We start from the raw sequence: 15,925 nt of genomic DNA on the forward strand, positions 1-15,925 counted from the left end.
GAGTCGTAAAATTGAATGATGTTCACATGCTACGATATTAGTGCTTCTGCTGGTATATTGTCAGGTCCTGCCGCCTTCCCACATTTGATTTGTCTGATGGCCATCTTGACTTCTTCGATCGTTGGTGGAGTGACATCTATAGGAAGGTCAGTGTGTGCTGCTTCAATGTTCGGTGGATTCAATGGGGCTGGTCTATTCAGCAGTTCCTCGAAGTATTCTGCCCATCTTTTCCTCTGTTCTTGAGTCTCAGTGATTGTCTTTCCTTCTTTGTCCTTGTTTGGTCTCTCTGGTTTGCTATATCTTCCTGCCGATTTCTTCGTATAGTTGTTTCATATTCCCTTCTCTTGCAGTCTTTTCCGCCGCCGTTACTAGTTCTCCCATGTATTTCTGATTGTCGGTTTTAATGCTTTTCTTCACTTCCTTGTTTGCTTCTGCATAGTTTGCTTGTGCTTTGAATTGCTCTGCATGTGTTCGACTGTTGTTAATTGCCAGTTTCTTGAATCTTGTTGAGGGTTCCCATAGAGATCCATTCCTTACGATGATATTTCTGAGGACCCAGAACCTCCTGACACGCTGAAGTTAGTGCTTCTTTTATCCCTTTCCAGGTGTCCTCCACCATAGTTTCTTGTTCTTTCAGTAGATCCTGTAAAGCTTGAAACCTGTTGTTGAGAGTATGATCAATCTGGTTCTTGTCAGTATCTCGAAGGAAGGCTGTATTGAACCTTTGTAGTGCTGTTTGTCCAGTTGTCCAGTCTTTCTTTAGCTTCAGTCTCATCTTGGCCACAACCAGGTGGTGATCTGAAGCTATGTCAGCTCCTCTCCGGGTTTTTACATCTTCCATTGATCTTCGGAATTTTTTGTGGATACAGATGTGATCTATCTGAATCTCTGTGGTTTGGTCCGGTGAGATCCATGTAGCTTTGTGTATGCGCTTGTGTGGGAATATTGTGCCGCCTATAACCAATTTGTTGAATGCACATAGGTTTGCAAGTCTCTCCCCATTTTCATTTCTCTCTCCTAATCCATGTCGTCCAATGACATCTTCATATCTTGTGCTGTCCACTCCAACTTTAGCATTTAGATCTCCCATCAGGATGGTGAGGTCCTTTCGTGAGTGTTGTTAGAAGGTTGTTAGAAGGTACATCGGTCTCGTGACTTCCGAAGAATTTCAGTTTTCATCATGAGACGTCATAATTATTCCTTCAACTCCCAGGGCAGAGTTTGAATGGTTTGAATTATTTTTTCTGGTTAGCGTTTTTTTAGCGAGTTAGCTTTTCTACGGGATGGGGTCGCTAACCCCATGCCCAACCCTCCTCCTTTACCCGGGCTTGGGACCGGCAGTAACTCTAGAAGAGCTACAGGCGGAGTTTCTTCCAACATAGGCTGCTTAAATGCAACAGTGATCGGCAAAACTTCTGTAGGCGCCTGGAAAGTCGTCAACAAAGTATAAAAGGACTGTGTGTCACCGTATAAAAAGCATAACAGCTCAGGTGTGTAATGAAATCAACTAGTGATTTGGCCTTACAGTCTGCTCCTAAAGTTTGTCCAACCAGCCAGCGAGGAGCATGTAAATACGAAAGACGCTTCAACTGCCAGACAAAAAGGATCGGAGCCTGGAAAAACGACCACGGTTCGTGATGATTCCTTCATAACCACAGACCGAAAAAACAGCTCTGACCTTTCTTTCAGTCTGAGGGACGAAAATGACCGGATGCTCTGAAAAAAGTTAAACAGGAAGGTCAAACTTTCCAAAATGGGGACATTGAAGGTTACACAACCAACTCAGGGGAAGGTTTTTGAGCACCAAAGTTACACAATAATCCTTCGTGTAGCGCTTACTTAAACCGTTGACATAGAGGGTGGTCCACTGGCTGGTGACTCACGAAAATCAGATGAGGATGCAAGAATTCTGCCTCATATGCCATAATCCGAGCAAAATCTCACCCGAAGTTTCTTCGCGGAAGAAATATAATTGTGAAAGGTGTACCATACAAAACGGTCTCTGACCACGCAGCCTCCAATATTAGCGAGTAGAATTACATCAAGCCGTCCCTGAAGCTCAAAAACATGTTGACTCAACAAGTGGTGGAGCTATCCAAGAAGGACAGCGGTTCTAGGCCTCGGCTGCACTGATTTGAGTGTTTGAAGACTACTTTAATTTAAGTTAAGTTGCATTTCACAGGGGTGTATACCAAAATGCATGATCTTACATTTTTGGTTAATAATAATTTAATTTAATAATTAATGGCTTTATTCAATATTATAATCTGGTACAATATAGAATTCTCAGCACGAGTTATTTCAACAAGTTTTTTTACCAAAAAAAACACAAAACAAAAAAAACCAGTGGCTACTGCGCCACCACAGGTCTTTTTATTGTTTGATCGGTCCTGACGATAGATATTAAGATCACGTAATGATACTAGGCAATCATCCTGTAAGTCAGTCAACCAAGATTCTTGAATTGTGATGACACCACAATTGCGATACATGTTTTGACTTAGCAGAAATTGGAGATAGTCCACCTTGTTAATTAGTGATCGACAGTTAGAGTTAAGCAGCTCGGGAATCGACATTTGATCAATGTTTATTCTCTCTAAAGCATATTACCAACCACCATGATGTCTCTTATTGTACTTGTTTGTAATTTTTGCAGCGAAAGGACGTAAGCTTTTCATAAACGCGCCCAGATAACTTGTTGAAATATTTAGATGGCGGAAACAGGTAGCCCAGGGATTCAAGCAGGCCGCTTGCCAATTTTCACTCTAGATAGTTAGCTTATTGAAGTAACTTTGTATCTGGGACACACTTCCACTCAAAGCTATGTACTAATTTCAGACCATCAGCGTATGAGTATGGTCTCCGAATTTTATGGTGTTTCGCATATCATTTATATACGTAAGAAACGGGAGTGGACCTAGTACACTTCCTGGATAACTCCACTAGTTATTGGTTTAGATGATGAGAGTCATCGTACTTTACCACTTATTTACGTTTTGTTAGAAGTGAAGCAAACAATGAATATAATGGGTTGTTAGTTCCAAAAAGTTCTAATTTGACAAGAAAACGTCCGTACAGTACTTTACAAATTGCGTTCCTAAAGTCTAAGAACAGGACTGATACAGGGAACCCGTTGTCTTTTTCCAGAGTTATATCACTCATATAGTCTACTGTGCATGTATTGCACGACCTGGACATCACAAACCAATGCTGAGAGGTGGAGATATAATTGCGAGTTGAACTATTGTCATCGTAATCACATCACCAGAAATTGGAGGCTGGCTCACATCACACCAATTTTCAAAGGAGGTCAAAGCAGCGAACACTGAAGCTACCATCAGGTACCACTTCTCTCAATCATCTCGTAAATCACGAAGTCGCTGATATGCGACAGTTTATGTGAATACTCACTACGCATAAATTTTTCTTCATACCAACAGCACGGTTTCAGAAAATGTCGCTCTTGTATAATCAACCCGTTGATTGCGGTGGATCTTGACCTCAAAAAAATTGATATTATATACCTTGACTTCTTAAAATCTTTTGATATGGTCAGTCATATGTGTCTTATTGATTGGCCCAAACAGTTAGGTATCAAGTAATCGTGAATTAATTGGCTCGCTTCATATCTCAAAAAAATGACATTTCGCGATCTTAGAAGTGAATTTCTAATGACTTACGGCATCTTTAACACATCTGGCCACCCATTTAAACTTTTACTGGAGTTTAGTACCAACATAAATCTTGGGGGCAACACCGAGAAACTGGGGAAACTGCACTGGCATTCGGCCCTGACCACGTAATCCTCAAAGCTGAACACGAAGCAACTGGGAAAATATATATTCAACATTTAACGCGCAGGAAAGCTCAACGATAAAGAAGGTTGAAGGAATTAACCCAATTGATCGGGTGACATGGTTCAGCATTGAAGGCGTGGTTGTTCTGGTGTAACTTATCACTTTTATTGTTCTATCTCCAGCCTAAATGCGTCTCCATATATTAGTGATTGTCACGATACGACGAGTCAGTGTAGACAATGATGTGACTTCCACGTAAGGTCTTATAGATTAAGTAGTCATATCATGACAAATCCACAATTTTATTATAAGGGCAGCACTGATAACTAAGTAGGCCATAATTCTGCAACACAACACAACAGAATGGAGTGTAGTTACACCTACTACTTAAGATTAGTCAATTGTTGGGACTCGCTGACAGCTGAGCTTGTCCAAGCTACTTCGCAGTGGTCCTTTAAGGAGAAACGTGACATATTCTTAAGGACTAATAACAATATTCACTATAATTTACTACTTCTTTTTCTCTCCCTTATCACTGAAATACCTAGGTTCCTATCTGATGGTATCGGTAATCCACTGCTACTAGATACAAAAGCTGGTTAAGCGAAAGTTTCTTCTATTCCTTTCAGAACAGTATGAACCATTGTGCCGTTTGCGATAATCAGTGCTTTGTCACGAAACAAACTGTAATTACAAGCATGTAAATACCAACCATAATTTACGTTTATTCATCAAAAATCAGTATATGTACATGTGTTCTTCGGATTTCGAAAAGCTCTTTTGATTTCAAAGAAAGTGGAAGACATAAATTCATTTGCAAGGTGTTTCTAAAGCGAGTTGTGAAGATTTCAAAAACTACCTGTTAGGTTAGGAGTGGAAGGTTTGTAACAGTAATTCACTCTGAAGATAGAAATTTATCTAGCAACTGGCTATATATATAAACGCAGTGTCTTAAGGCTTGAATTCCTATGGGAATGAAGGCTTGCTACAAACTTAATTTTTCCCACGAAAAGATCCACAAAATAATTTACATTTTTTGCATTATGGACTCCTCGCGCTCGCGCAAGAGCTTAACAAGGTATCTATATAGAAAAACTCGACAGGAATTCCTCCTGATTAAATATGTCAGGATACTGGAGTATTCTATCACGGGACATAAGCAAAGATGATATCTATTGTGTTTTTATTATGATGTCAAATGAAGCTTCGAATAAATTGGTTGAATTTATTTATTTATTTATTTAAACACATAAATATTGGTACAAGGAAGGACCAGATACATATGCGCCATACAAATCTCATCCGATTTGCTTGAGGGCTGTGATACTGCCCAGGTGCCCGAACTGAAGCAGGTGATTTTCTTAGGGGGACACACCCCGAGCCTTTGAACGAAAGGTCTGATCTACAAGGCAGTGGAGCATCGTGAGGAGATGCAGTCCCATGGTAGCCGTTGACCAGCAGCAGGTTCATTCGCCATTCGTCCCATCAGGATACTGGAGACCATGTGCACCATTGGTTTGAAATCAGGGTCTTCCAACTCCCCTAGGTGGACCCTCCGTGTCCACCAACCCGGTTAAAGCGCCGGACATTCTCTTTTCGTCCTCTCACTTTCGTAAACAACACCCGTGGTACGAGAAGGCAGTGAGTAGGACTTCCATGACAGAGGCTATATATTCGCTGGCCATGTGAGAGCATTTGGAGAGGGAGAGTGGGCTCTCCCCACTCTCGGCCATACCAGGGCATTTGGTTGAATAAGCACGCAAAACTAGACAAGCATTGAAATTTAGTGTGTCGGGCCAGTGAAAGTTCACTGAGCCGTAACCAAATCATCTGGCAGTTGGGTCACTGAATATTGTAGCAAACATCTTCCTCAAACACATGTTACAACGAAGAACAACATCACGGTTATCTGCACAAGGTCTACACGCCATTTGATTACCGCAATTACAAATAAAGAAACTTCTTAGTAGTCCCAATTATTGCAGCTGCTTAATTGTCAAGTCTGCTCTAAAATCCTTTGTGAACCGATCGTACATGTACACCAGGTACTGAAATTGACTCAATGACCATGAAATTCCTCAAACGCTTCTGATTAGACCGTTCATAAATTACAGTCTTGCCGTGAATGTTGTAAAACAACTCTTCAGAATTAGGTAAACGGTTCAGATAGCCTTGAAAAAGTACTCGATCAGATATACTTCTAAACCCTACGAAACTATGGACACTTTTTCTATTTAGGTATTTCGCCTCCTATCTTTTCCAGCCATTGACTGGATCTGAAAGATTTAAATCACGCGACTCTCCCGATATCTAACTTGTAACGTCCAACCTTTATCAAATTTGCGTCTGGCTTGAAGGAAATTTGTGTACCAGGGGAGTGTGATGGGCATTATATCAGGGAAACTTGAAGAGAAAATTACAAGAGAAATAGTGAACCCTCGATCCATTATGTACATAGAATGTACTTACATTTATTAGTGAAAGCGACCAATAAAAACCAAAAATAAAACAACGGTGAGATAAAGACAATCCGACGATCACAATGAAAGCAGACGGAGTAAGATTTAGAAAGAACTTACCCATGTAGTAGAAATAAAGCAGCGGTTAAAAGACATGAGTCCATCTAGACTAGCTAGAAGGAATAGGATTTTATTGTGCAGATAGACAAAAATGGAGAGCCTATAGAGTCCTTTCTCCTCAGATGGCACAATTACTCAAGATTTTCTTCGTTTGCTCACAAAATTATTTCTTCTATGTCCTGTAAATCAACGTTTGGAAAAACTATTATTGTCGAAGTTAGGTCAGCTAGTAATATTCCATTTGCCACAACGCATTATGAAAACCAAAATGCTAATGTTTGATCCAAAAGCAAGGCTCAAGAATCAAAGTTTATTTGCTTGCGCTGAATTTAGTTCTTTTGTATGGCGTGCAAAGTCCTCTTGAAGCACACGTGCAAATTATATTAAAAACAAACTTTGTGTCAATTTAACCGTTTATAGTTAATCAAAGCGAATAATCTCAACAAAAATTAAAAATTAAATCAGATATTACAACTTGTGCTATACGGTCAAACGATTTTTAGCACAAAATAGCATACTAAATAGCAAGCTTTAGGTAATAAATAAGTGTTCGGTACCTAAAAATCAATAGGAATATTTACAATAAGATGGCATCAAGTATCTATCTTCGAGGATTAAACTAACCGTTTTGAGCAGCTATCCAAAGATTAAGAAACATCAAAGGAGTCACACTGGAACCTCGGTTTTCGTAAAACGCAACATAGTGTTCTAACGAAACTAGATAAAGGCCTTAAATCCTGGCCGAATTCAATGACAAAGGCCTAGTGGTTGGGGAATGTAAAACATGTTTACAAGAGTCACGAGTAAAAGTTGTGACGCAGGGAAAAGTGAAAGAATTAGTTAATAACCATATGGTCTAACAATACTTTCTGGAGGGATTTCAGAGTACTGTTTCTGTTACCATTATTTCCACTTAAGTCAATGTATATGTTTGCCGATAATTATAGACACACAATTGGTAGACAAAATGTGGAGATTTAGGGCAGAAAAAATGTAGGGAAGACTGGAGAATTTTCGAAAACTGAGCATTCAGGTTATTAATTACTCAAGAAATATTTTAAAAAGACACAATTCATGGATAAGTATAGCATCAAGAATCAGGTCAAGGGAAGGATAAAATAAAACAGTGGTTGGCCAATTATGAGAAAAAGGTTAAAAAAGCTAATCGGGATTGCTAACGACAAATCGAGCTGTTGTCTATGAGCAAAACAGTTCTTTTAACTCACTTTTCTACTTGAATATTATACTGGTTATGTTGACCTGAAGGATGATGTTTTAATCTGTCGGTCCTGCAAAGAAATGACCCAATCATTTGAACTTTGCCATCATCTGCCTCCAGGGTTATCCATGTCTGTGAGGCGGAACTATAGGAGGCTCTTTTTGAGTACATTAAGCTTTCGAGCTCTTTTGCTTTGTTTATTAGGCTCCAAGAGTTTGTATATTGATTTGTTAGTTTTATGAAATACTTTTCCGTATCAAGCAGTGTGATTTAAAGATATTTATTTTACCAACATTTTGTATTTTTGCTCGCCTAATATGTTTAGGCATCTGTCTAATAGCATTGCTTACCCACGGTTATTGACCATAGAAGTCCGTTGTACAGACGTTTGAAGTGCTTGGACAATGAAATATGGCGCAAAACCCGTCAAGGCCGTTTGTAATGCAAAGAATATTCAGAGGCAGCAAGTCCACAATATACCAGTACTGAGGGTTGCGCGTGATGGATATAAAAGCCGGTTTGTTTTTAAAGCTACCTGATCATTTTTTCAGAGTTGTTTTTCTTGGTAGTGAAGCTGTTAGAAGATGAGGGGTGTGTTACTGCGGCTGAGGTAAGGGTTGATTTTTCTAAAGTTCCGAAAATCTAGTCTTTGAAAAAATTCATCGACGATAACAAAGTGGGTTTGTGTTTCTCGTTTACTCTTTAGTTGTTACCTTCCCGTATTAACACTGCTGGGGTCCCGTTTGACAATACATTTGATAACTACGTTTGTAGTATTTTTAATTATAACCATTATTATTGTAGAATAGCCTTCATAATCTAAGCAAGCCATCTGTTTTGGTTGAATATTATCAACTCCTAGTAAAGTTAGTTCATGATCGTAACAGATGTGCTTCGCACCTAAAAACCCTAATCGGAATTCAAAGTAACCTATTTTGATTTTAAGTTAGTTTTTTTTTAGATAAATTTGGAAAGGCTTTCAGTACAAGATGCATAGGTTGCTTGTTTTAAATACTTATTTTATATGCTTTTAGACTTTCATATGGTATCGAAAGATCACAAAAGGTCACGGAGGTCTTTAATAAATCACTTGCATCAGCATTCAAAGCTACAGTTCCATATTCTTGCTCACCGTACTGCAATTTATTGTTTGGAGTTTGATAGGCGTGGAAATTACGTTTTCACAGTACGTTTAACAATGTTTTGTTCTTGCACAAGTTTAATTATATTATTTCGGCTTGTTAACTTCATGGGCTTCATTGTCTCATAAGTAATACACACAGTTTCCAGTGTTACTATCTCAGATTGTTGGGATAAGTTCTAAATAAAGTATTTGTCAAGGTTGTATCTTTTTATAAATAATGTCGAGGGAGTTTTTTAAAATTCGGATGTTTATCTCTACACATTCAACAAACTATTTCCTTGATTCGCTTTGGTGTGTCATGTCCGTTGGTTTATACTTAAGTAATTACGAAGTCAACTACATCGATTTATTTAGAACTGTCTCGCAACGATAGAAATATCAAGCAGTCTGAAAACAAACCAAACATTTATTGGAATGCAGCGTTGGTAGTTTGTTGTGACCCCATATACTCGGCGTATACTTTTGCTAACCGGTATTTTTTCTTTAATCAGCCTAACTATCGGACTTTCTGATGTGTGATCGCAATTCGTCTTGAGACAAAATTAGGTTGATATAATGCTAGTGTTTTCCGGGTTAGGATATGGCATTAATCACTGAAGTCATCGACAGTTAGTATTATACGTCCATGGAAGCAGTTTTTTGGCTGAATCTTCTAGAGTAATCGTCATCATTCTATCATAACCGGAGCAAGATTAATCATATGACTACAGGTACTGTGTCGTTTGCCTGTATGTCATGCGACTATTTGCTTTATCTGTGGCGCATGTATATCTGGTACCCCCTCGTACCAATATTATATTACCACTACTGAATTAACTACTTCTATGAATCCGATGTTCATCTTGTTGTGCTAACGAAGTATGGCAACTTGGACCGATGCATATATGTGTCTGGTCCTACGTTGTATCTGACTGACTGTACCAATACTTGTGTTTAAATAAATAAATTTGCTCAATCGTATAAAATCAAGCTGACCGAAATCCCAGTGTTTATTAAGCTACTTAATGTGATTGTCGTCTTGCACAGTATTTAATTGTTGGAAAGACATTTTAATTTTCACCTCAATGTTCCATTGTTTCAGGGATCCGATGATTACACCATTAAAGTCTGGTCTGTAAAAGGATCAAGTACACCATCGTGTACCTTACGCCATACTCTTCGAGGTCATGTTGCTGAAATAATTGAACTAACTATATCTATCGATAACCATTTACTCGCATCAATAGATTCAAACTGCTGCCTAGTAATATGGTGCCTGAAAACTGGACAACCAGTAGTAGCTGTTCGTGGATCACGTAATAACCGGGTACTGTCTGGTCTCGCTTTCCTCAATGTACCTAAAATAGTGAGGCCAGTGAACACAGGTAAGAGTAGCAGATTGCCTGTTAGTGCTTTCTTCGTCTCAAAATATTAACTTGTTATAGACTGCCTGATTTAGCCAGATTCTTTCGTTTTTGCAAGCCATCCTTATTCGTTATCGTGAATGGAAATAATATTCGGTGTTAGCAGTTTTTGATAAAAGTCTGACCTTAGTTTTAATAAGTTTCACAAACTAAATTGCGTGCTGTAACTGTTTAAAATGAAGAGAATTGGTGTATAATGTTAGAATTGCTCTACCAGGAGACTTTATTCTGTGGATAATGAACATGAAACAGCCCACGTATGAGGGATTGTGTGATGTAACCAAAGTTGGCTAAAGACAAAAGATAAAATAGATCGTAGGTGGATCATGAAACATGTTTTCTTTTTATTCGTGAGTAGTCTAAAACTATTGACTATCAAAATCAGGGTTGATGATAATGCTGAAAGCAGCCTTGAAAATATTAGAATTTGGCTGATATATTCACTCTGTCTTGTTTATGGTTGGCAAACTTTTGGGCATTAATGACTTGATATCGGTTGAATACCAAACCGATTTAGGTTCAAGGCTGGCGACTGCTTGTAATCATGGGGTTCCTGAAGACTCCTTATAACTCTGTGTGGCATGCTGGTGTACTCCAACAAACTACGAGTTTGGTAAATGTCATTCAATCCTTACATCAGGAAATCTCGGAGGTTTTGTGTAAGGACCGAGAAACTTGGTGCCTGAAGAGTGCTAATGAATTGGAAGCAGCGACTTTCGGATAACTTATGGATGCTATTCCAGCTTGTTTAAGCCAATAGCAACAAGAGTTCTCATGTCGGTGGAACAGTTTGTAATGTTGGTGTGATGCTAGTTAGTAACATCCAAAACGTCTCGAACATTGGATAAAGTTATTCTAAGGAAAATCAAGTTGATCTCTTACCCCAGAAATATCGATCAAGCCATCTTATTCTCTCTGATCGTTAATGGCTGATCTACCTAACAAAGTAGAGGTCCACAAAGGACTCCAAACTCTGAAATGCTGCAATTCGTCAGGACGAATGTTCTACTCTCATCCCTCTTCAAGAATGGTGGCGAAACTGCAGTAACCTAACTGACTGGTATGTTTGAGAATTTGGAAATATTGTTCCATCATTTCAGAATGGAACGACTATCGTCCTTATCTTCTAAAATAACACACAAAACTCATTTGTCAGTTACCGGGATACGACTCCTTTCTATCCTTTCCAAACTATTGCTTACCATCATACTTCGAGAATTTTTTTAAACCTGTCAATGATTGATTGGAGAATAGCAGACACTATAATTTTGCATTAAACAATAAATTGGTCTTTCCCACTTCAGTGTTCGTACACTACAAAACTTCATATCCACATTATAAGAAGTGAATATCACTTGCTATTCATGGACTAAAGATGATTTAGAGATATGTTCCAGATAATTGTAAATTTCCATGCTTATGTTCCTGTAAACGTTATTTATATTTACTCACTGACTGGATATAACCTGATTTTCTGTTTTAGTTCTTTAGAATTCGCTTGAATTTAATCCAAGTTAACAGCAACAGGTCAAGGAAACTATAGGTTTGTTTGAACTATTGAGATAAAAATCTAATTATTATGGAGTAGAGATACGTTGTAGGTTAATTTAAACTAAGCACAGCTACTCCGTGTAGTTGATCAAGTATCATTAAATTAAATTTTGCACTTTTTTCATAGATTCATCAAATTCGAATGATGTTAATCATCCTTCTGGTATGCTCATAGTATCATCCTTTGGTGGTTATCTTCACATCATACCTTATATTCACACCGTCCATCATGCTCATCGTGAGGATGAGTTCAGTAATGTACCTAATCATTTTGAAAATAGATGGATTTGTTGTGCTGTCCAACTACTTCCTACGATTCGTTTTACAACAGCTCCTGAAGGTACACCAAATGTATTCTGGCCATCTATTGCATGTATTGATGTCAGTCCTGGTAAGTTGACTGAATAGTTTTTCTTTATTGATTTTGTCACTTTTTAAAACTGAGTTGTTGACTAGATTTTGTAATGAATGTAACCTTGGTTTTTAAATTGATACTTGCATACAAGTACGATAATCAAAGTTGAAAGGAAAGTCTGTGTTCCTATAGGACTAAGCCCATATCATCTTGGCTTAAGTTTTTTCCTTCCAGCTGTATAATCATTAGGCATAACAGTCAGTGATTGAAGCATGATAATTGCTTGATCAACTTTTTATTTTTACAGTTCAATCAGTAGGTCACGTAGTCAGTTACTGAAAGCTGCTTGCCTAAATCCTCCAGAAATTTCAGGTTTTCGTTTGACTCAGTTCAATAAAAAATATTTGTTTACTGATGAATTTAACTGACAATCATGGTGTGTTGCGTATTTTCTGGAGCTGAACTTTGTTCCACCTCACATGAGAAAATATCAAAGCTGTGAATTTAGCCCAAAGTTTCGTACTGAAGTAAGATGACCGTTATATGGTTCTTATCTTCATCAGTAGTCTTACTTATCCTAGTCCTTCTTTAGGCAGCACTACGAATATGAATATCTGTTTTGTGCTCCCAAATGCACTGGTACGGCCGAGAGTGGGGAGAGTCCGCTCTCCCTCTCCAAATGCTCTCACATCGCTACGCGTATATAGCCTCTGCCAGGGAAGTCCTACTCACTGCCTTCTCGTGGCATTACTGTTGTTTACGAAATTGAGAGGACAAAAAGCGAATATCCGATGCTTTAACCGGGTTGGTGGACACTGAGGGTCCACCTAGGTGAGTTGGAAAACCCTAACTCCAAACCAATGGTGCTTATGAGCTCCAGTATGCTGAGGGAAGAAATGGCGTATGAATCAATCGTTGGTCACCGGCTTCCATGGGACTGCATCTCCTTACGATGTTCCATTGCCTTGTGGATCAGACCTTTAGGTCATAGGCTCGGGGTGTGTCCCCCTAAGAAAATCACCTGTTTCCGTTTGGGCACCTGGGCAATATCACATCTCATACACAAATCAAATGAGATTTGTGTGGCTCATATGTTTCTGGTGCTTCCTTGGACCAATATTTATGTGTTTAAATAAATAACCCGTGTTTTGTGTAAGTAAGCCGAATGTGTTATGTACCCGTATTATTTAAGACTATTTATAGTGTTTAATTTGAATGATTCTTTACTTTGTATTATTTGTTTTTCATTTCAGGTGGACTCTTAGTTGCAGCCGGTTGTTCAGATCAACGTATTCGTTTGTATCAGTTCATGAATCCACTTAAACCTGAACCAGCTGGTGTACTGGCTGCTCATGAGGTAAGTATAAAGTGTTATGTTACAAATTTGGGATGTTATACCTGTCAATTTTCTGATGTTTGTTCTATGTTGTTGACTTTATTCATGTGTTTATGTGTTTAATGGAAGGGTTATGAAATTGCAAATCGTAAGTATCTAGAAAAAGTCTTTTTTTTACATACATAAATATATGTAAAAACATTTTCCAACGGTTATTGACCGCCATATTCACTTGCAACGACAATCGTTGATAATCACTATAATTCCTATGACATTATTTTCATCAAGCATTATATTTGATACATAAAATTCACTGTATTACCATCCCCTTTTTCCTAACAATAAGCAGGCATGAAAGTGTATCAACTATCCTGATGACTTCACTTGAATTTTGTTGTAATGTAGATTGTAAACTTTTTATAAAACCCCGAGAGTAGATGCTATTAACACCTACCTATTCATTCAGTACAAATGTAGAGCAAGAAAACGGATAATTGGAGCAGTGGTTTAATGATCAAGGTGTTTTTTGAGTTTCAGCTGCTAACTCTCAAGTTCGAACCCCACGCCACCTACTTTAGTTTGAGCGACCGGATTGTATCGTTAACCCTCATATTTTGCGTGTGACTCGCACCAAAGTACCTGCTGAATGAGTTAATTATTGTTTTATCTATTCATTATTACATACTTGGAGAAAAATGACCTAGAAGCCGTTTTCGTGATATCACACCAACTCTATTATTTCAAATACATGACCAAAGCTTACTTTTCTTTCTGTAATTCATATCATCAGCATCAATTATTATCTTACGATACAAAATCTCGTTAACTTATTTTATTTACAAAATCTGGTAAAACGGGGCATTACGAATTATATGTACCACACAAGTGAGCTGGAATACTGGACTTATGTCAAAACCGAAGCAGGTGGTTTTCGTGGGAAACTATTCTCGGAGTCTGTAACCTATTCGTCTAATCCTCAAGTCGGTGAAACAATTTCAGGAGATGCCATCTCACGGTAGTCGGTGACCAGATATAGGTTCATATTACCATTCGTTTTCTCAGGATACTGGAGTTCATGCATACTGTTGATTTAATATCAGGGTTTTCCAACTTCTCTAGGCAAATCTTCTATACCCACTAATCCAGTTTAAGTTTCGGAAATTCACTTTCCGTCCTCTTACTTTCGTAAGTTACATACATTCCTATCGTTTGAAAGTTGTGAAACTGGACTTCCTTGGTAGTAGTTATAAATGCATGGTTGTGTGTAAAAACATCGCAACAGGGAATTATCTGTGTTTCTTCACCCTAGGTCGTGCCAAAATTTAATCTTCTGTAGCTACTCATAATGATTGGGTTTCATAATTGATTGGAAGAATAATTAAACACTCATAGTTCACTCATTTTAGAAATCAATTTTTGTATTTTTCTTTATTTCTTGTTTTTATGGGTTTCACTATTTTTTTTTAATTCTTTACTCAAAAATCACACCTTGAAAAAAATGATAAACTACTGATCAACAAAATAGGAAAGTGTCAATAGCGTAGCATTCAGTCATTCTGGATTAAAATTAGCCACTGGCAGTTCAGATGGTGGAAGTTGTTGGCTGTGGAAATTTCAAGCCGGGCAATGGAGAAGTATGACGTTACCATTTCGTAAAAGGTATTTTTGAAATTTTTATCGCCAATTGTTCTAATTGTTCATTTTAATAGTAGTTTTCCCATAGATGATTTGTTTTATGCATAAGATTTATTGATCATAGTTCAATTATCTTCAGTGGTCTGAACACCATAATCGCTGCCTTAACATTGATTAGTTTGTCTGTCATTCTAATCCATTTGAATCTTAATAACTAGAGTATCTGTTTCTTGAAGACTTTACTATACCAGAATATAATCGACTACATAGAGTAGTGTAAATCAAAACTATATTTTTGTCACAATTCCACATGACCATGTTTTTTCTTGAGGCAAAACATGTTGAAATGTGATAAGCGCTTTGAATCATTTCTGTGTATACTCGATTCCATTGTATATGATCTAGCTGAATTCAAACTGGAAAAAACCTCATGAACGAAGAAGTTAAAAAGTGGCAATTAGAACAACTCTGTTATGTCGTTTAGTGGGGGCACTAATGGAATTCAGTTAGGCAATAGCGCATACACTACATGAAATATTGATATCCGTTATCCATTTTCTCAAGAAGAGAAGGTTTCTGTATTCACTCGAAAAATTTTCTAAAAGGTAAGAAAAGTATAAAGTTGCTAAACACCCTATCTGCATTGCACTATTGAGAAATAGTAATCTTAAGGTAGTTGTAGTGTAATTCATGTACTGAGTTTACGCTTATTTACCTCACTTCTAGTTACACTGCTTGTTTGCAGGCTAGTGATACCATTCTTCTGTGTAAATAAAGTTAAGTTCAGTCAGATTAGAACCTGGGATCCACTCATCGATAGCCGATGATCTTTTCTTTTAAGATGATAGATTGTTGAAGCTTGATTGTCATCTCTGAACTATTTTGAAATAATGGAGGAAACTTACA

The 15,925-nt window shown here is 37.8% G+C and overlaps 1 protein-coding gene across 1 annotated transcript in view; it reads left to right on the forward strand.

Annotated features, from left to right (window-relative positions):
- The first annotated feature begins 8,065 nt into the window (after positions 1 to 8,065).
- Smp_131390 (putative wd-repeat protein) overlaps positions 8,066 to 15,925 on the forward strand; it is a 45,668-nt gene continuing 37,808 nt past the window's right edge. The window contains exons 1-11 of the mRNA XM_018798448.1: positions 8,066 to 8,112; positions 8,147 to 8,205; positions 8,242 to 8,271; positions 8,302 to 8,361; positions 8,400 to 8,520; positions 8,557 to 8,592; positions 8,630 to 8,781; positions 9,821 to 10,103; positions 11,821 to 12,084; positions 13,302 to 13,405; positions 14,910 to 15,043. Coding sequence (XP_018653389.1) covers positions 8,097 to 8,112; positions 8,147 to 8,205; positions 8,242 to 8,271; positions 8,302 to 8,361; positions 8,400 to 8,520; positions 8,557 to 8,592; positions 8,630 to 8,781; positions 9,821 to 10,103; positions 11,821 to 12,084; positions 13,302 to 13,405; positions 14,910 to 15,043 — 1,259 coding nt within the window. The 5' untranslated portion in view covers positions 8,066 to 8,096. The remainder of the gene's footprint in view (positions 8,113 to 8,146; positions 8,206 to 8,241; positions 8,272 to 8,301; positions 8,362 to 8,399; positions 8,521 to 8,556; positions 8,593 to 8,629; positions 8,782 to 9,820; positions 10,104 to 11,820; positions 12,085 to 13,301; positions 13,406 to 14,909; positions 15,044 to 15,925) is intronic.

Source organism: Schistosoma mansoni, chromosome 6, assembly GCF_000237925.1.
Source record: "Schistosoma mansoni strain Puerto Rico chromosome 6, complete genome".
NCBI lineage: Eukaryota > Metazoa > Platyhelminthes > Trematoda > Strigeidida > Schistosomatidae > Schistosoma > Schistosoma mansoni.